This window comes from Rhineura floridana, chromosome 18 (genome assembly GCF_030035675.1).
Source record: "Rhineura floridana isolate rRhiFlo1 chromosome 18, rRhiFlo1.hap2, whole genome shotgun sequence".
NCBI lineage: Eukaryota > Metazoa > Chordata > Lepidosauria > Squamata > Rhineuridae > Rhineura > Rhineura floridana.
Genome location: NC_084497.1, coordinates 28,440,294 through 28,462,997, shown reverse-complemented (window position 1 = coordinate 28,462,997; position 22,704 = coordinate 28,440,294). Strand labels below are relative to the sequence as shown.

The following is a 22,704-nucleotide window of genomic DNA, read 5'->3' as shown; positions in this document are numbered from 1 at the left end:
CAATACTGAGCTAGATGGACCAACAGTCTGACTCGGTAGAAAGCAGTTTCCTAGGTTCCCTGTCTCCCAGTACAAGCACACGAAAAACAAAATAGCCTGAGAGGTTAGCTTGATAGCAAAGTCTTTGCAACACCACACCCTTACGCATTTAATACGGGGCTTTTTCCATCACAAAGGCAGTGACGGGAGATTCGCACGCATGCCCTCTCCCTGTGTGCTGTTGTAACAAAGCAAGAACAGTAACAACAAAAGCACTTCATCGAAGGGAGCCAGGATTCCTTTTTTCAAAGGGTTTTAAAAGGTGTCGGATTTGTGCCAAGTCTCCCAACTCGAGATTCATCACACGTGGAGAGTAATCGTAACCACTGCCCTTAAAAAGAGCGGGGCTCCCTTCAGCTCTGGAATCCCCAAACCTGAACTATGGGACGGCAGGTCAGATCCATGCTCCTGATAACGTTGCCTGCCTGTGCCTTAAGACTGGTGGGTTCCAGGAACAGGTTATTTTGCGTGATGCCACTTCATCCCCAGGGAGAGAAGTAAGGACTTGCCATTGGCTCTTAAGAAAACACATTTTTCTGACAAAGGGCTCCTCCAAACATCCTGATTTGCATGCACAAAGGCTACTTCTTCCCACAGCGCATAGCTGGAACGATGGAATTTGCTTCCGCAAGAGGCAGTGATGGCCACAGACCTGGAGGGCTTTCATAGAGGCCTAGTGCCATTCATGGAGAAGGAAAAGGCTATCAGTGGTGGCGGCTGTCCTTGATGGCGACGCTCGGCCTTCACAGAGGCAGGCTGCTTCTGAATACCACTTGCTGGAAATGGGAGAAGGAGAGTGTGGTCTTGCGCTCGTGTCCTGCTTGCACATTCCCCATTAGAGCATCTGGTTGGCTGCTGTGAGGAGAGGGTGCTGGACTAGACAGGCCACTTGCCTGATCCCCCAGCCAGGCTCTTCTCATGTTCTTAATCAACCCACAGAGGAGGGAGGCAGGATAGTAAATTGCACAGAAACACAGTGCATTTTGTGGGTGGCTGCTCTGGTCTCACACGGGTGGGCAACCTTTTCTGTGTCAGGGGCTGCATTCTCTTGGGGAAAAATGGCCGGAGGCCACATTCCAGTGGCGGTGGGCAGGATGAAAGAAAAGAGTAGGTAGAGCACCTCTCTCTTCTTATCCTTCATTACGAACAGAAGAGCCTGCCTGCTGGATCAGGCCAAAAGAGGTCAATCTAGTCCAGCCTCCTGTCCTCACAGTGGCCAGCCAGACGCCCCAAAGGGAAGCCCACAAGCATAACCTGAGTGCAACAACATGCTCCCCACTTGTGATTCTCACCAAATGGGATTGGGAGGCAACGCTGGCTAGCGCCCATGGACACTGATGGGGGCAGAAGGCCAGGCACCCAAACAGGAGGCAGAGCCAATGACAAGCAGAGCTAATTAATTCTAGTTTCCCTCTCTCCCACCCCAATCCTTCCGCCTGCTGAGTTCTGCAAGGGGCCACGCTGAGACCAAGGAAGAGGAGGATGTTGACAGCCAGGGCCACCCCCTGGACTGGATGTACGTAAGAAGGCAGGCGGGTGGGGGCTGGCTGAACTTGGCAGATGGAAGGGGGGTGCCACATTCACTCTAAAGGACCAGCCTCCACTGTCCGGAGGCATGCTCCCTCTGACAGTGGAGATAGAACATAGGCATCATGGCCAGTAGCCGTGACATATTCTCTCCCTCCTTAAACACACACACACACAAGCACTCTCTTTCATTCATCCCTCTCTCCCCATCATCCATTCTTTCTCTCTTTGGACTTGGGGGGGGGTCACTCCAAAGGAGGCAAAGGACTAGCTATGGCCTCCAGGCTACAGGTTGCCCACCTGTGGGCTAACATGTTTTCAGTTCGTTTATTTCTCATGGCCATCATGGCTCACTAGTGTGCTCCTTTGTGAGCATCAAAGACTTGGAACGGCTGGTTCACTTTAATTTACCCATCCTTCTGGACGTGGCTTCACTAAGCTTACTCACTGCCATGCTATGAACCTGGTTCCACTTTCGACCCCCGTTCTTTTCCTTATGTGTTCATCAGGCTCAGCATTATGAAAAGTGCTTGTAAAAACCCTTGCAATGGCGGGGAAGATTTGGAAACAGCGTCATCTGATAATAAATATCCACTATTGCATCGGATGGGTTTAATTGCCGGTGTGTCTCTATGGCAACGGAACGAAAAAGACTGACCTTTTGTATACATTTTTGCTCCTCCGTCAACTTTTTCTCCCAGGAGGTGGGAAATGGATTCCGGGGTTGTTAATGGAAAACGTCTTCCAGACCGCTCTTTGATAGCCTGGCAACTCCTGGATTTAAAAAAAGCAGACTGAATTCACACACACACAAAGTCGAACTTTGGAAACAATTAGATGGGATATTTTCCATACCTCTCAAAGAGAATTTTGCACCCTGGGGATTTTAATGCATGACTGTCAGAGACAGCAGGGGGGAGGATAGAAGTTCTTCAGGATAATACAATCCATATTCAAGAATGAGCTGACGTGGACCTAAGGCAATGAGGCTGCCATAGGGTTGCCAACTGACTTAGGCAAAAAACCTTGCGGTTTAAGAACGTACCTATAGCCAACAGATTTCTATCAAACTTTAAAAAGCAGGGAAATTGGGCAGCTCTAGTGAATGCACCAGGGAAGCAGGAGACCTGACCTCGCTGAGATATTGTACTGCTGCCCTGCAAATTTGTAAAAATGCAAACACCATTTGGGTTGGTCTTTCATAGTCCAATCCACTTCCTGTGTAGCTTGGAAGAATTTGGTAACATGTGCCTCTGAGCCTATAGTGAGTGGTGGCAACACTTGCAATCAGCCCAAATAACAGCAACAAGACATGTACTGTGCTGATCCTGTTTTAGCAGGGAGGAAGCAACAATATTAAGACAGTTGATATCGTTCAGATAGTCACTTTAAATATGTTTGATTTACTTTGCAATTTTCGTGAAGTTTCCTAGTAAATCATTTTCTTTTGCTTCCGTTTCTGTGAATGGGATTTACTCCCATGCAATCATGCTTAGCTTATGTAAAACTGACAGAGAGAGTGAGGGAGGGCTAGAGTGGGCAAGAGGTGGAAGGGAGAGGAGAGGGGAAGGAAGGGAAAGGCAGGTCTGATTATTTGCATGCTTATTGAGTTCAATGGGATTTACTCCCATGCAGTCATGAACCTGAGACCTTCTGCATGCAAAGCAGATGCTCTGCTACTGAGCTGTAATCCTTCCCTTAAGATTCAGGAATGTCAGAAGTTGCCTTATAGTCAGATCACTGTTCCACCTATTTTCTCTACTCCAACTGTATTGTCTCTACTCCAACTGGCAGCAGCTTTTCGGGATTTCAGACAAGAGTTTTCTCTGTCCTACCTGGAGATGCCGGGGACCGTACCTGAGAGTTTCTGTGTGCAATGTATGCGCTCTACCACTGAGCTACGGTTTTCCCATCATTTTTAAGAAGGATGATTGAGGTCCTTGCTGAACTCTTTCCACCTCATACTGGATGTGGCAGGACTGGTTGTAGCTACCCAGTGGTGAGGAAAAGGCACTTTGCACTTTCTCAGAGTTACGTTTTCTTCTCACTTCCCATATTGGAGGGATTCGTATCTTCCTGGCCCTCAGTCCTCCCTGTCTTGGCCGCATCATTCACACAAGACATTCCTCCAAGTTTCACCAAGATGTGTTGGAAAAGCGAACTGATTTAATTCACTTCCCTGATGGAGTGACTGGAGCGGAGATTCCCGAATCGATATCGTTCAGCATAGCGTAACGTGCAAACCAGGCCGCTGCATGATATGTGCAAACACAGATGCCCTCACTCTTCACTGAACCCTCTCTTGAGGGCTCTGCCAAATCTACTCTCTCCGAACACCTGAAGGTCTTGTCCCTTATGCACATTTGGTGACTCATGCAGCATAAGAATCCTGCTCACCGGGGCAAGACAGTCCGAGCACATAACATCAATTCTGGTGCAACTGCAGTGGCTACCAATTAGTTTCCGGGCTCAAATTAAATCACATCATCCAGGGAGCTTCATGTACGAAAGACGAATCCCGAGCAACCCTGCATCATTGTCCGGTAGTACTCATAACCACCACGATGCTGTAGGTTAATATTTTTAAAAATTACTGTTATTGGAAAGGAGGTTTATAAGTACTATAACTACAACACAATAAAATTAAGGTGTGCTGGCTTGGAAAGGAGGATGCTTGCGGATTGGGATGAGGCATAACTGCTCATTCACCCTTCTAGGCTTTCCCTTTTGGGCCTAGCCAGCCGCTGCCCCAAGGTCAAGCCTTTCGGCCAGGTTGCTGAGGTTACTCCTGGTTACCCTTGGCAACGGGAGCCAGGCCAGCGAGGCGGGGAAGTAGAAGGAGAGGGCGCGGAAGCGGAAATCTCTTTTTTCCCCTTCTTTCTGCCCCTTTAACTCTCGCGAGAGCCGCCTGGTGAAAGCTAAGACGGCGGCACCTCTCGCGACACTTGTGCATATCGGGGCGGGTATGAAGATTGAGTGGCAGCTCGCGGAGGGAGCCGGAGGTGTTGGCTAAGATGGCGTCGGAGGGTGATTTGGGAAGGAAGTGGGACCGGTGCTTAGCTGACTCTGCTGTCAAGCTGGGTAAGGGGGAATGACGGGAGTTGCTGGAAACAGGGCAGGGGGCCTGGATCTAGGAGTGCGGGAGCCCTGGGATAAGGAGGGGGCAGCCCTTGGTTGAGGGGGCAGCCCTTGGTTGAGGGGGCAGCCCTTGGTTGTGGGCTCTGATGGCAACTCGGGAGTCTCCCTGGTTTGAGCCTTGCAACAAGCCCTGTGCATGCCACAACTGTTCCCGAAGAGGGTCGGAGCCAGGCTCGGTGGTAACATAATATTGCTGCAATAATAACTTTATTCAGGCGCACGTGCCCGCATATGCATTTTCCAAAAGCAATTTGAAAAAAAGTTGCAACCCACCAACCCCCAAAAAGCCACTTTTCAAAACCGAATTCTTACAAGCTGCAACCTCTTTTTCAAAATAAATAAAGTGGCTTAACTCACCCCCTGAAAATTGGAGACCTACCTTTCAAATGCATTTGGGGGGATGGGGTGGGAAATCTTACAGCTCACTCTTCAAAAGCAGCTTTGAAGCCCACCCACAAATTGCAACCCATTTTTGAAAAGAGGCATAGATAAATAAATAGGCATAACCCACCCAGAAATGGCAAACCTACTTTTCAAAAGCAACTGTAAACAAAACTACAACACACTCTTCAAAAGCAATTTTGAAGCCCACTAACAAATTGCAACCTTCTTTTCAAAAGCCAGTCTTCAGAAGCTGCAGCCCCTCAGTTCTGTTATATCAGTGTCTTAAGGAGTGACAGTTTACAGAGGCACAGGAAATAAAACTTGCCAGTATTGTAACTGCCTTATGCAGGCCTATAGAGGTGTGTCCTGTTTTTCTCTGGGAAGTGTGGAGTAGTGTGGAACTGAACCTTGCACGCAGTACAGCACTAGCCTGCAAATAGCCAGTCACTGGAGGCAGTAGCTCAAGGTTAGATCCAAAATTTATTGGTTCCTGCGCAGTTAGAAATTAAATAGCTGTGAAGTAGCATGTCATTTTGTGTTATTTGCTGAACAGCTTTCATTGCAGTTAAATGTCTAAAAACACACTGAAAAGGGTTGTCTTGTTTAGCAGTAGCAAACTTTGCTGTCAGGGTGTGTGCACAAGACTGGGTTGTTCATTGGCTTGAGCATCTGTTTGCATGCAGAGGTCACATGTTCAATCCCCAGCATATCCACATAAAAGGATCTTTGGTAAGCGAGTCTGGGACAGGTTTCTGAGGCTCTGCTACTTATAAGACAAGGAAGGTCTGAGCTGAATGGACCAATGGTGTGTCTGATGCAAACCAGCATCAAATGTTTAATAGTGAAATAACAGGCATATATCATCTCTATAACTGGCTTCCCAAACTGTGGTCCATGAGCCATCAGTGGGCAGGTTCAGTTCCAACCCCTGGGGTGCCCATGATTTTCCTATAGGACTGAACCAATCCTTTGACACTGAACAGCCAAGTTGTCATTGAGGGAGGTCTGAAGGGGATACACTGTATGACTATGTAACTGACCGGCTCTTTTCAATGTATGAGGGAGATGCACTCCCTGTCCCTGTGACAATCATTTTGTTACCTAGCAGTCATCATCATTATAGTGTTTAAGTGTTGTATTGCTTACAACAACCCTGTGAGGTAGGCAAGTGTTATTCCAGTATTGCAGATTTCGTGGCTAGTGGGGTAGTGGCTTGCCTACTAGCACCATAACAAGTTCATGATGGGTGTGAGATTTGATCTGGTGAGTGTATGTACATCCTGGGGTGCAAATTTTCCTGTTGAGCTTCTGCCTGACCTGAACTTGTTAAACAAACATTTTGGTCAAACAAAAAGGTAGATAGAATGGTGAGTGTGACTTCATTCAGTGTGTATGTTTTGGGAGGAGACTAAGTTTGTGGTGAGATAGTAAGTTTCTTGTGAGGTGTGGTGTGGAGAGAACCTTGCTTAACTGAGTTCCATGTTGGTGCAGGAGACAGTAAGTGTGTTTGGATTTTGACTGGGAAGACTTGGGTTCAAATCCCCACTCGGCTATGAAGTTCAGCCTTGAGTGGGTCACATTCAACCTAACCGACCTTGAAGCAGGGAACAGAGAAGGCAGTTGTGTTCAGGTCCTGCTTGCAGGGTTCCTACAGGCATCTGGTTGGCTATTGTGAGAACAGGATGCTGGACTAGATGGGCCATTGGCCTGATCCAGTAGCCACGCTCTTCATATGTTGATATGGCTGACAAAACAGGGACCTAAAGAGAGGGCGAAGGGGTGGAAACCTACACGGGGTCTTGAGCTACGAAGAACTGTGTGCTGTTGAGGCACAAGGAAGTGGTAGCAGGGAACAGCTGAATTTAAATACTAGCTTAATACAGCCAAAGAATTAGTTCAACTTAATGTGTGAAATTGATTCCCTGCCAGCACCTTCCTTCCTCAGGTTCCCACCACCTCCATCTTGGCTCAGGGCTCCCTCTCCCCTTAGCTTGTTTACCTCCATGGATCTCTTCCTAGTCCTTGGCCTGCCCTGCAAAGGTCCTCCTGCTCCTAGGGTCTGAGTGTCCTTAATCCCGGCCAGACCAAAAGCTTTCTCTTTCCCTCCAAGAAACTGGACCGCAAGTATTATCTTGACAGCTTTGTTCCCTGAGCTCTTAGAATGTTTGTGAATGTTCCATGTCATCACACTAGCTCAGCCAATCTGTGTCGGAGGCCTCAAGTAAAACATAAGACGCCAACCCCAATCCTTAGTTGCTTTGAGTTCACTTTCCTGAGAAAAGCAACTAATAAATATAAATAATTGTAATAAAAACCTCACTCACTCTGTTCCTTCACCAAGATAGGAGAATGGTCTCACTCACAACATATCTTGATGCTCAGTTGCTCATAGGCTGCCACCTCCTATGAACTCCTAGGCAGTTGCGCACAAACCCCTTTGAAATGAGAGTTGCACAAGATGTTCCCTGCAATATTGCACCTGGAGTTGGCTGTGGTTGAGAGGTTTCTGTCTGCAGCCAACTCCCCCATTCCCATACAGAGAGAAAATTCTTTTAAGTTTCATGTTATAAAACTTGTTTACATGCAGTGGGGTGGTTCAGAGAGGGGAAAAAGCTAACAATGATTCAGTTTGAATTGCAAATGAGTTAATATCAGATTTTGTGCTTGCTGTTGCAGTTTTTTTTCCCTCTGGCTTCTTCTTGGCAGGTGTTAATTTGATCTTAAATGAGCAGGTGGTTCATGCTTTGTAAGTGGAATTATGGATCTGATAAGAAGGCTTCTAGTTCGTAAACAACATAAGCGGAGTCCTGCTGGATCATACCAAAGAGGGCCCAACTCTGGTCCAGCATCCTTTTTTGTAACAGTGCCCTCCTTGATGTCTCCAAGAAGCCCACAAAGAGGGTGTGCAGGCATTGACCATCCATATGAACATAGGATGCTGCCTTTTACAGAGTCGGACTGCTGGCCTGACTCAGTATTATTTACTCTCACTGGCAGTGGCTCACCAGAGTTTCCAGCAGGGACCTTCCCAGACCTAGCTGAAGATGCAGGGATTGCACCTGAGATGCAAATAAATATTAATATTAATAAATTAAATATTAGACAGGCGCCATCTCTGTTATCTTTTCAGCGCCTATTGAAGACCTTCCTATTTCAACAAGCTTTTTAAGTTAAGACCTTTATCCCAGTCTGTGTCTGTGTTGGAATTAAAAGGTTTTTAAACCTTTTTTTTTAAAAAACAAACCCAATTTTTTTAACCTTTTTTTTAAGATGTCTTCAGAGCTTTTTTAAAAAATGTTTCTAAAGTTGTTTTTGTTTTTAATGTATTTTAAAGTCTGTTTTTACGATGCTTTATAGTGTTTTTAGTGCTCTCGTTTGCCACCTGGGCTCCTGCTGGGAGGAAGGGTGGGATATAAATCAAATAATAAATAAATAACATAAATAAAAGTGGATGCTGTGGCCCTTCCCTTAGGACATAGGAAGCTACCTTACACTGAGTCAGCATCTTGGTCTACCTAGCTCGATATAGTGGCTGTCCAGGGTTTCAGGCAGGGGTCTCTCTATGCCCTACCTGGAGGTGACAGGGTTTGAACCTAGGACCTTCCATGTGCAAAGTGGATGCTCCACCAGGGAAGTGAATCTCATCCCTGTTCTTCTTCAAAGAGCTTGGGTGGGGAGAATGGTTTACATCAGGCCTTCAGTGTTCCGCAAGGATGGGAAGCATGTGGCACGCCAACTCCCTTCATTCCTGTCCATGCTGGCCGGGGCTGATTGGAATTGGAGTCTGAATAACATCTGGAGGGCCATTTCCATCCCTGGTCTATAAGAACATAAGGCCTGATTGAGCTGGCTTCTGGCCAAGAAATGGCTGAAGTATCCTTTGCCTTGAGCCCTCATTTGTCCCATACAGCCCCTCTTTCATGCTGTATGTGGGACCCTGGGCAGCCACTGCTATTTGTAGACATTGCTGGTCTAGATCAGGTGTGGGGAAGCTTTGGCCCTACAGATGTTGCTGAACTACAATTTCCATCATCCCCGACCGTTGCTTGGTGGGGCTCATGGGAGCTGTAGTTCAGCATTTGATGGCTGAAGTGGACTGGTCTTGGCAACCCGAAGATCACTGATGAAATAATGTTTTTAACTGTGTTCAGCAATGTTTGTAATTGTAATTGTGTTTTGGAATGTTCTTAACCGTTTTTAGGATGCTTTTCCTTTTCTTGTTTGAAGTTTGCTGCCCTGAGCTGCTTTGGGAGGAAAGGCAGGACATTGATTAATTAATTATCTGGAGGGCCAAAGGTTCCCCGCACCTGGACTAGATGAATCAGTAGTCTTACCTGGCATAGAACCTACCTGTGCTCATAAGCAAGGGGAAGGCCTTAGATCCGCAGGGTGCCATGTAACCTGTTCCAGAGCAGCCTTTGAATCCTTGCGGCTGAGCATGGCCCCAGCTCTCACTGAACTTAATGCATGCCTGGCTGTAACGATCAACTTCCATATTGTGCAAGCCAGTATTTCCCAACCTGTGGCCTGCCAGAGGTTCCCAGCGGGAGTTTCTCATCGCCTGCTTGAATTGGGCCAGTGTCGTGTTTAGGCATGGGCACTTGGCACGGAATACAAGACGGAGCAGCCGTATTTATTTCACATATATCAGAAATTAATAACATGCATGCACAGAGCCAGGGTTGCAGTTGCAAAGGTAAGCATAAATTAGCATTATCTAGTTGACAAGTTGCGTTCCAAACCCACCACAGCCTGCATAATGGTCTGGGAACGCTGCATGGTTTGCTTTTGTGGAATCTAAACTTGCGTGGACCTGATCAGCCCTTAAGATGGAAAGGCATCACGCTTCTGATGAAACCTGATGTCAAAGGCCTCCTTTTAATCCAGACTAAAGTTCTACTTTTCCCCCCTCAAGAAATGTATATACTCTTTTTCTGTTTTTTAAAAAACAAACACAGTTTGCAAAATAGCTTATGAAAACAAGCCGTGCAGGAATAAAACAGAACCAGTGGCCGTTTGCAAATTTGTATGTCACTTTTCCCACAATTGTCCCTAAAGCTGCTTACAATATACACTAGCTTTCGAAATTTGAGACATCTTAAGTTCTCAAAGGTGCTGTTAATATCATAGGATCTCTGAAGTTGGATCAGTCCAAAGGAGGGGGGGCATCTAACCCAGCATCCTGTTCTCCCAGCGGCCAACCAGCTGCCCCAATGGGAAGCTCCCAAGCAGGACTTGAGCGCAACAACAATTCTCCCCACTTGTGATTCCCAGCAAAAATATATTCCCACTATTCACTCACTAATATATATTTTTGCATCTGCCCTTCCATGCAATGCTTTTCTAGGCCAGAAGCTTGTCTAAGGTCTTGGTATCTAATAATGCCATGGCTTCAAACTGTGAGATTTTTTTTCCCATTCAGGACATTCCAGAGGTGGGGGGTGGAGTTCTGTGCCTAGCCCAATTCTCAGTAAGTCTTCAAGTCTATCTGACTTTGAGAGCAAATCGGTTCCTCTTTTCTTCCTTGTCAAGTTGTAGGTAAGGATTTGGGAAATATCTTATTCTGAATGAGCTGAAGGGTCTAAGCAGAGGCAATAAGCGGGGATGCTGTCTGTCTCCCGCTTTCCCACAGCTGCAGCTGTGGGGGTCTGATGCCTGAGGAGAAGGGATGCTTTGAGGACCGATTCTGTGGGATGTGAAATGATACTGCGGGTGGCTTTGAAGTCTGGGAAAACAGAGAGCTGCCTGTATTTCTGTATTGCTTTGATTCCCAGGCCCAAATTCCATGGTACGTTTGTAGGATGTAGCTGAATGTTCTAATTTAGTTAGAACATTCAGCTACATCCAACTGATTTAGTAGTAATGATAATTAGCTGGGGGGGCAGGGTGTGGAGGGGAAGATTTGAATCAGTGGGTCGTCTCAAGCCAGGCACACACTGCTCAAGAAACCAGCCCTTTTTTTGTGACAGTAGTGGGCACAGTTCTCCAGAATGCTCTGCACTGGAAGATGTGTGGCAACTCAAGAAGGAGCTTAGGATTAGGCTTCCAAATAGCCCTTTTGGGTTGTCTCCACCTAAATCCTACTCAAAGGAACGGTCATGTCCATCTGTTTCAGTGGGTCTGCTCTGAGCAGGACTAGCATTGGATGCAAACGCTCTGTCCCCCAAACTCGGCTGATTCGGAAGACCAAATTCATGTCAAGGCATACAGAACTGTATGGAATAAAGCTTGCTCTAACAGCCAGCCCTAATATGATTTGGGGGGGGGCTGAACAGAATTGTAAAAGGAAAATAAATATGCAGAGAGGGAGTATAGTGGAAGGGGGCATGACTGGCTGGCTGGAACCCTGAACAGGTACACCCCTGTTAGGAGGTGAAGGATAAGAACATAAGAAGAGCCTGGCTGCTGCATCAAGCCGAAGGAGGCCCATCTAGTCCAGCACAGTAGCCAACCAGATGCCTTTGGGAAACCCTCAAGCAGGCCCTAAGCGCAAAAGCACTGTCCTGCGCTTTCCAGCAGCTGGTATTCAGAAGCATGGGACCGTGGAGCCAAGATCATAGCCATCAAGTCTAGTAGCCACCCATAGCCTTATCCTCCATGAATGTGTCCGTTCCTCTTTTAAAGCCCTCCAAATTGGGGGCCATCAGTGCCTCTTGTGCAGTATATTAACGCATGGCCCGAAGATATGTCCATTTGACTGATGCTTGCCTGAAAAGAATGTGGCTTAATTACTTGCACCAACTTGACACGTGGCAAGATCGGAAGTCATCCTGGCAATGGGCAGGATTGCCACAGCTCTTGGAAACGGGTCTTCTCTGTTCATTGATGCGGTGAAAGAAAAGGGGGCAGCTTGGCAACAAGACTTTAAAAAAAAAACACCCCAATTTTATGAAATGTCTTTGTATAGGGCAAAGACTGGTCTATGACACGCCTTTGGGTTGGGAAGAACTTTGTGTGCAGTTCGCCTCTCAGGGTCATTGCTCCATGTGCAATATTAACAGGAGGTTCAACAGGGTAAAATGGGAGGGGAGAGATTCCTCTGTGGTATTCAAAGTGGGGAGGACATGCACAGCCCCTGCCTCCCCAAGGAAGGAGGGATGAGGTTAGGGTCTTGCTTAACTTATTTCAGAATCTGGTCTGAGAGTCTCTGCCCATGCTGGCTGGAGAATAAGGCTTGTGCGTTTCCTGTAGGAACGTTCTCAAGGCACTGATGGTAGCCTAAAATGGTCTGGTTGGATGCTCACACAGCAGCCTGCTGATGGACAGGGTTGCCCAGATGGCCCATTTTCCTCCAAGCCAAGCGGCCAGAGCCATCTCAAAGAGGAAAACCGCTTCCCTTGAGATCTCCCCTCCTCTTCAGCCTGGGATGGAGAGGGATGCCAAAGGGGTCCGGAGCTGCGATGTCCTCCTCACTTTTATTCCCTGTCTTGCTTGTTTTCCTTGTAAGTGAGACCTTTCATGTTTTATTGCTATGAAGTTGAAGGCTGGCCTGGAGGTGCCGGTCTTTAGTGGAAACAGCTGGGGGGCCCTCTTAAAAGGAAATGGAGCATGCAAGGCCCCAAATCGGCAAAAACCATCAGCCGGCCTGGCTAGTTAGCCTGTCTCTTTGTAGGGGACTGTACCTAGCCAAATTCACAAACAGCATGCTGTTTTACCCCTCAGCGACATCTCTTGCATGAGACCCATTTGATCCAGCAGGGCTTGTGTAGGAGAATCTCCCCAGTGGGCTTGAAACGCACACACACATGCTTTGGTTTACTTCCCAAGAAAGATTGGCTTACGCTCCCTGTTGCTTTCTTGGCGACGCCAAGGAGACGACCGCAGAACCACGACAGCTTCCTAGTTGGATGAAAACTATCCACAGTAACTGTTTCCTAAATCTGGCAGGTTGAAAGCATCTTTGTAGTTGCTTAATTCCTGATTGTGTTTTGAGTGTGGTTGGGTGTGTGTGGAATTGCAGGCCAAAACTAGCCTGGAGAGAGATTATTTCAACCTGGGCTGGAAGATGGATGGGTAGGCAGACAAGGCAAGGAGAGAAAAAACAATTTATCATATTTTCTACTTGAGGATAATGACTGATGATGCCCTCCGTTATGTCCATTGGCACATGACATCTATCTTCACCAACCTCATACCCTCCTAGCTAAGAGCATAAGAAGACACCTGAAGCTGGATCAAGCCAAAGGTGGCCTATCTAGTCCAGCATCCTGTTCTCACAGTAGCCAAGCAGATGCCCCCAAAGAGAAGCCCATAAGCAAGACCCAAGGGCAAGAGCACTCTCCCCCTCCAGTTCCCAGCAAGTGGTATTCAGAAGCATGGTGCATCCAACCATGGAGGCAGAGCGTAGCCATTGTGGCTAGTAACCATTGATAGCCTTATCCTCCATCATGTTTTGCATGATGGCTGCAACCATCGTGCTCCACCAAACACAGCCAATGGTCAGGGATTGTATTTAGATGCTATCTTGCTCTGCATAGGTTAAGCCAAATCTCTTCCATGCCTGAATCGGTGCAAGATGGAAAATGTGTTAACAGAAGCAACCGTTTTAAGGTCGGCATTAGCGTGATGCATGGTCCATCTCCCTTGTAAATCATTTCTCATTGATTAGCTAACTTGTTTGGATTGGCTCAGAGGGAGAAGCAGCCCTTGGGCAGGAAGTATAAAACCAGGCCGCGGCATGACTTGCTAAGCTGGACAGTTTGAGCAAATGCCCATCTCTCTCCCCCCCCGCCGGTCCTCCGTGTTGAAATAATTATTTTCACCGGACGGTTTGAATTCCAGCAGTCAAACTCAAGGGAAAAGAGGGGGCAGTACAGTACAGCCGCACGTAGTGAGGGAATGAGTTGTTTGAGTCTCAGGTCAAGGGGCCAAACAGTTTGAGCGTTTGATGGATCCTTGCAGATGGTAATTTGTGTTTAATAGCATAAACACTCTCTCCCCCCGCCAGCTGTTTCACAGGGAAGCTGTGCCAGGAAAAGGGGGGTGCTAAGTGAAGACATTGATTATTTGCTAATTGTCGTTCAGGACTTGATGCCTGCTTGACTACAAACTCTAGAGCCCCTCCGGACACCCTTTTTATTGTGTGTTCATGACGATTTGTGCTCGTGATGGTATCGGGGCAGTTACACACAATCCCACTTTCCCTACTGTCTGCCCCGAAACTTTTGCAAGCACAGACGCACTGCTTCGTTCCCAGTCGGTGCGCATCCCGGAACCTCCTGCTGAACTCCTGTAACTTTTAATATCACAAATGTTCCAGGCTTTTGGGGTCCTGATTTTGTTGTGCTGTAACGTAAGAGTCCCCCTGAGGACAGCAGTAATGTGGTAACACTGAGGAAGCATCACTGAACAACTGGTAAAGCAGAATGATGAGTGGGCGGTCGAGTGTAAGCCCACCACTGACGAGGCAGCCTTAGACCTCAATCCTAGACATGCTCACCTAGGAATAAGCCCTGCTGGCCATAGTTGGACAGGCATCCAAGTAAGCAGGAACGACTGTAACTCGGTGATACAGCATCTGCTTTGCATGCAGAAGGGCCCAGGTTGAATCCCCAGCAACACCTCCAGGTAGGGCGGGGAGAGAGCCCCTGCCGGAAACTCTGGAGAGCCTCTGCCGGTGCATTTAGTACGGAGCTCCAGTGGACTCCATATAAGGCGGATTCCTATATTCCATCAATAGTGTTGTTAGTTATTGTGAGCAAAACAGCATTCCTGTTAAAGGAGGATGGCAGAAAGCCAGTCTGCTTGAGAGCAGGGATGGGGGAAGAGGGTCCTGTGGCCATCCAGGTGTGAATGGGCTCCACCTGTCAGCCAGCATTGCCCATCGTTGGGAATAATGATGGGAGTCCAGTGAGATCCTGAGGGCCACACAGATTCCCTTCTTCCTGCCTCTATTTGGAACAGAATAATCCCTTGGATGAAATGGAAATGGACTGCCTTCAAGTCGATCCCGACTTATGGCTACCCTATGAATAGGGTTTTCATGGTAAGCGGTCTTCAGAGGGGTTTACCATCGCCTCCCTCTGAGGCTAGTCCTCCCCAGCTGGCCAGGGCCTGCTCAGCTTGCCACAGCTGCACAAGCCAGCCCCTTCCTTGTCCGCAACTGCCAGCTGGGAGGCAACTGGGCTCCTTGGGACTATGCAGCTTGCCCACGGCTGCACAGGTGGTAGGGCACGTCACCCCTGAGCCACTCCCTGTGGGGTGATCTTTAGCTGGCCCTTGATGCCCAGGAGACACGAGCGGGGATTTGAACTCACAGACTCTGGACTCCCAGCCAGGCTCTCCTCCCCACTGTGCTATACCAGCTGCTCTTCCCTTCAATAGATTTTACCAAACAGACTAATATCACTGAAGGGTCTAATGGTAGATTGCATCCTGTCAACTTTCTCCTGTTTGGCCAAAATCACCTTCCAGTGTCTTACAGTCTCGGGACATATTCTCTAAATATGATTTTTAGCTCTGCTTACCGTGTGCCACATTGCCAAGATAAATAATGAACTTGGCTTAACCTAAGCAGCGTAAGATACCATCTCAGGAAAATCACATGGAAAATGTTCTGTAAAATCCATGCGTTGCATAAGTGTGTAGTGCATCTTCTCCCAAATCCATTGCCATTCATCTTCTGGAATTTTCTTTCCCACAGCTTTCCCCCACTTTTTCTGATAGGTATGTCAGCTGCTGTAAATTTAACCCCAGACTGAGAGTCTCTCGATTGGATATGCAAAACCACAGCCACAAAAGCTGTGCATTCCTGTAAAAAGACCCTATTTTCTAAACAAGTCCTGAAATATCAAAGGGGTGTGACCTGTCACCCATAATTTCATACAGTTCTTGGTAAAGTCTCCCATCTCCTCCCTTGAGGATAGGGACTTTGTAAGACTCCATGGGCACAGATGGTGACGTAAAATTAATCTCTGCAAGGAATCTGAAGGTGGAAACTTATTATCTGTACTTGTTTTGCGTATGTTTTCAGTAGATCTTGAGGCAGAACCGATTCTGAAGACTCAGTGGAAGACTTTTGATCAATTCCACCTCTCTTTTTAAAAACAGTGTGGACAAGAACAGACCTTGAGGCAACCAGCTTGGGAGCGGGCTACTGTTGCTCTGAGGTCCTGCTTGTGGGCTAGCCACTGAGAACAGCATGACCCAGAGTCACACTTAAATGGACGTAGGGACTCTGCTCCGGGGGGGATTTCCCAGTGCCGATGCTCAGCCTTGGAACATGATAGAGCACCCCAGAGCATGGACAGAGAGCGCTCGCCTTGCTTTTCTGAGCAATAAAGTTGTCACGGTGCCCGGTGGCTTTTACCATTTCAGGGCCTCGCATGCTCAATTTCCTTTCAAGAGGGCAAGGCAATGTTCCAAGAGCCTCCCCCCCCCCCGCTGACCAGCAGACAGCAGCAGCAGCTGTTTCCACTAAAGATCAGCACCTCCAGGCCACCCTTAAACTTCATAACAATAATACATGAAAGGTCTCACTTACAAAGAAAACAAGCAGGACAGGGAATAAAAGCGAGGAGGACCTCACAGCCCCAGACCCCCTTTGGATCCCCCCTCCATCCCGGGGTCAAGAGGAGGGGAGACTTCAAGGGAAGAAGTTCTCTTTGAGATGGCTCTGGCCACTTGCCTTGGAGGAAATGGGCCTTCTGGGCTATCCTGTCCATCAGCTGACTATTTTAGGGGCCCCCAATGCCTTGAGAATATTCCTTAAGGGCTATCCGGTGTTTAAATCCCAAGTGACAGGCGCTGGGCTCACTGGTGGGAACCATAGCTCAGGGGAGGAGCAAACGCTCTGTCTGAAGAAGGTCACAAGTAGAGATGTAAAATTTCCGGAAATTTTGAATCCATGAAAAAAAATTTTTTTCCCAATTTTTCTGGTTTTTTCCCCAGGCCTTCACATCTCTAGTCACAAGGTCCACTGTTGCGTAGACGGGCTAAGCAAAATCACTGGCAATCAGAGCAAACTCTGGGCCAGTTGGACCAATGGTCTGATGTGGCATAAGCCAGCTTGGTGAGGTCCTGTAGCTTAGTGGTAGAGATCCTTTTTTGCAGACAGGAGGTCTACGGTTCAGTCCCCAGCATCTTCAGTCAGGACAATCTTTTATTTACAGTATTTATTTATTTATTACATTTCTGTCCTGCCTTTCCTCCAAGGAGCCCCTGGGTGGGGAGTTTGAACCCTGGTCTCTCCCAGGTCCTAGTCGGGCACTCTAACCACTACACCGCACTGTCTCTCTACAGTCGGGCAGCGGAAGCTGATAAGCCCTTTACTGGAGCCCTCAGAGAGCCAAGCAATCGTCTGCCTGCCTGTTTTCACTTTCTCTCTAATTATATATTGCTGTGTCCTTCATATACTTTAATTCTTTTTATAGAGATTTTTTAAAAACAGAACGAGGGTGTTCTCGAGGCAGTGAAGATGCTGCGTTCTGACACTTTTGTAAGCCGCCCAGGGATTTCAACTAAGGGATAAGGAGAGCTGCTGTTGCCCTCCAGCTCTGCTTGCCGGCTTCCCATCATGGGCCTCTGGTTGGCCACTGTGAGAACAGGATACTAGGTTGGCCACTGGCCTGATCTGGCAGCCAGGCTCTTCTTCAGCACACATCCCTGTAACAAAGAAACGTTAGTGGTCCCTTGCTGGCGTTTGAAGGGGGACCTGGTGGGCTCTGTTAACTCTTTCCTTTCTCTCGCAGGTGCTGGTTTGGGCCTGGGTGTGGTCTTTTCGGTCATCTTCTTCAAAAGTAGGTGATGGTTAGCTCTCTGGTGTGTTCCCCCCCCCCCCAAGTAGGGCCTTCCGTACATCCATTGTGCATATGTTTCAACAGAACCTTATGCCACCTCTTCTCCCTTTGACCTTTGCTGGTCAATGGACAGGAGACCCACAGCTTAGGGCAAGAGTGGTGAACCTTTACCGCTGCCAGCCGGATGTTGCCAAACTACAACTCCCATCATGCCTGACCATGCTTGCTGGGGCTGATGGGAGTTGTAGTTGAACAACACCTGGAGAGCTCAAAGGTTGGCTTGAGGATAGCACACCTGCTGCTTTGCACACAGGAGGTCCCAGGTTCAGTCCCCAGCATCTCTAGCTAAAAGTCTCAGGAAGCAGAAGGCAAGGAAGGCCTCTGCCTGCCTGAAAGGGGCTACTGCCAATCAGAGTTGATATTGGGCAACATCAGCCTTCTCCACAATCTGGTGGCCCTCTGGGGGTGGTTGGGGGTCTTACCTCCCATGGGGGCCAAAGGTTGGGAATGATTAATGATAGGTTCATAACATTACTGGGTTATAATCCAGTGCTGGTCCTGCTAAGTGTAGACCCACTGTGAAGCAGACTGCCTTGGTTTCAGTGGGTCTACTCTGAGCAAAAGTGAGTTGGATTCGACCCTTTTGTGTCCTGTGGCCTAAGTTTTAAAGGCCAGTTCCTTGGTCTCTTCTCAAGAAAGATCCTCCCCAGAGCCTACTGTGGTATTTGCTTTCTCTAAATAAAAGCCAGCTTGTTGACAGCAGGGTGAGATTTAGGTGCACGGGAGGAGAGCTTCCAAAGGCCACCCTCGCTAGTACAGTTTACAGCTCGATAAACATTTTTAATATATATTTATACAGTACCTTCCTTCTGTGTTTGCAAAAAACACACACAACACAACTGTAGCCCATCTGATTTTTTTCAAGCCTAGCACCATGACCCATTTCTGAAACGGGTTTTTCTCCACCATACATTTTGTGGGACAGGGCAGGGGTGTGTGCTTTAGGATCTGCAAGCAGGAGGAGGGAGGGGATGAGCCCTTTGAAAGGCAAAAAGGTGCAAGAGGATTTCTTTATGCCAGGGCTCGCCACATTCCCTTCAGGGTGTCACCTGTCAGACTTCAGCAGTGAGGGGGGCGGTACCCTGTGGTGGGCAGGGCCAGAGGGTTGCATCCCACGCTAGCCCTATTCAGGGTAGACCCACTGAAGTTAATTCTAACTTTGTTGAGCGTCACTGATCATCTGGAACTTGATTTGATATGCATTTCTTGGTAACCTTCTCTATATTTTCTTCTTCTTCTTCCACCTCCCTTTGTTTCAGGGAAGACGTGGCCCATCATTTTAGGATCGGGGATGGGATTAGGAATGGCGTATTCAAATTGTCAACACGACTTCCAGTCTCCCTACCTTCTCCATGGGAGATTTGTCAAGGTGAGTTCTGTGTCTGAGAACGCCTCTCTTAGTGACACGTTCTTAGCCCAGGGTGGGGAGGAATTCCTAAAAGCCCAGCAGCAAATCTCCTTTGAGGAGGGGTAGCCCACCAGATTTTATTTCTTTTCATTTAGCAATAAATGCGATTGGAAGTTTTAGGCCTGTGGCCTAGCAGGCTGCTGTCTGCAAAAAAGGTGCGACTGTTGTTTTTAAAGATCTATGGATTTATCGTAGTATGCACTCTCGCATACTGGAGCTGTCTTTGTCAGATGTGCAGAGCGTTGGCATTGGCAGAGATTGCGCCTGGCAGCCTGGGGAGGGGGTTGGTGGGAATGTAAACAATGAAGCCAAAAGGCCATGAAATGTAAGAGACTGCAAGTCTCTGACAATTCTGTGCAAACCTTAAAATGAGCACAGGGTCGGCACAGTGACCATTTGCAACAGCAGTCATTGGGGAGAGCGCAATTGGGGAGAAATTTCACGCCTGTAGTGAGAGAGGAAACCCGGGCCTTGATTTGAGCCCTAAACTAAAGTAGATGAGCTTCTGGTTGAGCCATTTTCCCACAGTGTGGCAGGAAACCCTGTCTCAATTGAGCCCTAAATGAGATTTGTTCAAGTTCAGCCGCTTTTCCTCAGCCAGGGGCTCTGAAGTGCTGCCTCCTTTCATAAACGTTGGGAAATGTAACGAGGACAGCTTTGGGGCTTGGCTGTGAGAGTTTTTGGTTCAAAACGCAACTCGGCCAAGAGTGGCTTTTTCCTCCTGTTGATATACCAAACCCATTTCCTCTTGCTCCCCTCTCCACATCCTCTCCGCTTGCCAGCCAAGCTGACCTCGAGCCAAAGCAGCTGCCTCCTCGTTTGCAGGTCTCCTGCCACCTGACTCTCCCTTGACTTTTCTCTTGCAACTGCGGCAGCTTCTCCCTCCCTCCGCTTTGGAGGTGGGCAGACGTCATGCTTCTCAGATCTACTTGTTTTGTTTCTCACTAGAGCCCCAAGACCTACCACCCAGAGCAGAAGATGTATTGTTAGGATTGAAGAACCAGGGTGCCTTGTGAGGAGGTTCTGAGCCTAGGGACTGGAGTTCCGCCCCAAAGCTGGACTGAGCTCCCAGCCCTTCCACACACCTAATTGCTGCCTGGTGCACTTTCTTCATTTCATCTGTCGGGAAAGTCATTTAGGCTTACCCTTGGGTGTGGTCTAGAGCAGCCTTTCCCAACCAGTGTGCCTCCAGATGTTGTTGGACCACAACTCCCATCAGCCTCAGCCAGCATTGCCAATGGTCAGGAAGATAGGAGTTGTGGTCCAACAACATCTGGAGGCACACTGGTTGGGAAAGGCTGCTCTAGAGGCTCCATCTGATGCAAAATGCAGCAGTTAGATGGTTGATGGGAGCAGACTGCTGCCAGCACATAACTTCATGTGCTCAAAAGCTACAGATTACTCAGAGATCCACCAGTCGATCATAAATGACCTTCTGCCTGCTGCTCAACTCGGTCCTCAATGGTTGGATCTTTGCACACAGTCAGCACTAATTAATTTGATGACTGGCGTAGACAGGAGCAGGAGAGCTGGTTGGGGAGCTGTCTTAACAGCCTCCCTGGTTTTTGTCTTGTCGTTCTCTGAACAACTGGAGCCTCCAGACCACTCGGCTGTCCGCGTCAAAGCTGCATCATTCTTCCTGAAGTGTTGCGAAACAGCAGTAAAAGCTTAATAAAAGACTATATTCGTGTGTGGAGGTCCTTTCCTCCCCTCCGTGCACCACACACACACAAACACAATCCTCTTATTGAGGAGCAAATAATAAAAGTGTCAGAACTGAGTAAGCCCCCTAGTGCGGCAGCTCATGTCTCTGCAAACATTGCTGCTTAATATTGGGGCCACTATGTATACATAATGCTTCCCCCCACCACCACCATTAATTCCTTCCCTTTGCTAGCTCCGGCCAAAATTGGGGAGGGGGGGAGAGTTAATAATACATGCGTATATACACTTTGTATTCTCAAATCGTGAAGGGTGGGGGCAAGGATGAAAATTGTATTTGCCCACTCTCCTGGCTTCTGAAATACCACCAGACTCTGCAAACTTTCAAGTCGGTCTTTGTGTAAGACAGCGGCACATTTCTTAAAAGCAGAGACTGTCCAGATGTAGAAATCCATTCCAGCTATGTAATTTTGTTCTTGCAGACCAGGGAGTCTTCATATAAGGGATCTTAGGTGACGGGAGTAGCTGTGGTCACAGAGGAGGGCTTCGTCTCGTACAAAGATAGCTCTTGGATGGCTTTAAGAGAGGATTAGACACATTCGTGGTGGATAAGGCTATAAATGGCTACTAGCCAGGATGGCTATGCTCTCTCTCCGCTGTTGGAGTCAGTATGCCTCTGAATGCTGAGAATCTCTGGTGGGGAGTGAGCTGCTGTTGCACCCAGGTCCTGCTTGGGGGCTTCCCATTGGGGCTTCTGGTTGGCCACTGTGAGAACAGGATGCTGGATGAGATGGGCCACTGGCCGGATCCATCGGGCTCTTACGTGCTTAGCCAATGTGGCACCCTTCAGTTGTGGCTAACCTCCAACCACATCTGGAGGGCCTCACAGTGCCTGACCTTGCTCTAGGCAGTGCAGATTCTAACTTGAGTGAGCTGTCACGGTTGGGGAGGCCGGCTCCCTAGAATGCCTGTTCCTGAAAGTGCTGTAGCAGTAACGGACGTCCCAGCTGTAAGGCTCGGAGTATAACGGCAAGCCATTTTTCTTCCAGCAGGATCAATGACAGGGAGCTGACAGACACCTGTGTGGCAGAGGAGTAGAGACACCTCGGTTATCCCTCGGGAAGATTGAAGCATCCTGACCATGAGACGGCGCTCTTTAGAAATGCTTGCCTGTCGCTCCTTTTTTTTTTTTATGCAGTGACCTGTTTGATGCCTGAAACCAAATTTCATTTTTATATCTATCTACTGGAAATGGTGGGGAAGGTGCTGTTCTGGGAAATAAAATAAAAATGAGAGAGAGAGAGAAAAATGCCTAATCCTCCTCCCCTTGCTTCGTATGTCGTCTTTTGTGAAAGGGAATGTGTGGGAAGCTGTTTCTGTTTGAACTACCAGCTGCAGCCACCTGGCTAAGCTCCTCTTGGAAAGCTTTTCCCCCCACCCAGTGACAGCTGTCCTCTGTTCTTCTCCTATTTGCAGCCGAGCGCCGCTGAAGTTTACAGTTTGTGTTTAAAAAAAGAAAAGAAAAGCATTTCCACCCCATAGATCACCCCCTTTTATCTCAGCTTTGGTCTGGAGACATCCTTCAGCCAGAGTGACCATCTCTGTAGATCTTAAAGCTCATTAAGGAGCAAGCTGTTGGAGGAGGACCTATCCCAAGATAGGGCATCCTCTGCCGAGGGGAGTGAAGGAAGGGTATAGCTCAGTGGTAGTCCACTTGCATTGCTTGCAAAAGGTTTCCCGTTCTGTCTC

General features: G+C 48.0%; 1 protein-coding gene across 3 annotated transcripts; it reads left to right on the top strand.

Moving 5' to 3' along the window:
- The first annotated feature begins 4,504 nt into the window (after positions 1-4,504).
- Positions 4,505-22,264, top strand: MICOS10 (mitochondrial contact site and cristae organizing system subunit 10). 3 transcript variants are annotated; one of them, XM_061602230.1, is made up of 4 exons: positions 4,510-4,647; positions 17,778-17,825; positions 19,145-19,254; positions 22,008-22,264. In XM_061602230.1, exons 1-4 carry the CDS (start codon positions 4,581-4,583, stop codon positions 22,014-22,016), a joined length of 234 nt encoding a protein of 77 aa, XP_061458214.1. In that variant the 5' UTR covers positions 4,510-4,580; the 3' UTR covers positions 22,017-22,264. The 3 variants fall into 3 exon arrangements, with proteins under 3 accessions (XP_061458215.1, XP_061458214.1, XP_061458213.1); XM_061602229.1 differs by having other exon boundaries at positions 4,512-4,647; positions 22,005-22,264; XM_061602231.1 differs by lacking the exon at positions 17,778-17,825 and having other exon boundaries at positions 4,505-4,647; positions 22,005-22,264.
- Positions 22,265-22,704: the final 440 nt, after the last annotated feature.

What these genes read in the sequence shown, in the direction of transcription:
- MICOS10 (XM_061602229.1), top strand. Translation starts at nt 4,581, where the DNA reads ATGGCGTCGGAGGGTGATTTGGGAAGGAAGTGGGACCGGTGCTTAGCT. An exon ending in TGACTCTGCTGTCAAGCTGG is followed by an intron (nt 4,648 to 17,777) that starts GTAAGGGGGAAT and finishes TTTCTCTCGCAG; the next exon opens with GTGCTGGTTTGGGCCTGGGT. An exon ending in TTCGGTCATCTTCTTCAAAA is followed by an intron (nt 17,826 to 19,144) that starts GTAGGTGATGGT and finishes CCTTTGTTTCAG; the next exon opens with GGAAGACGTGGCCCATCATT.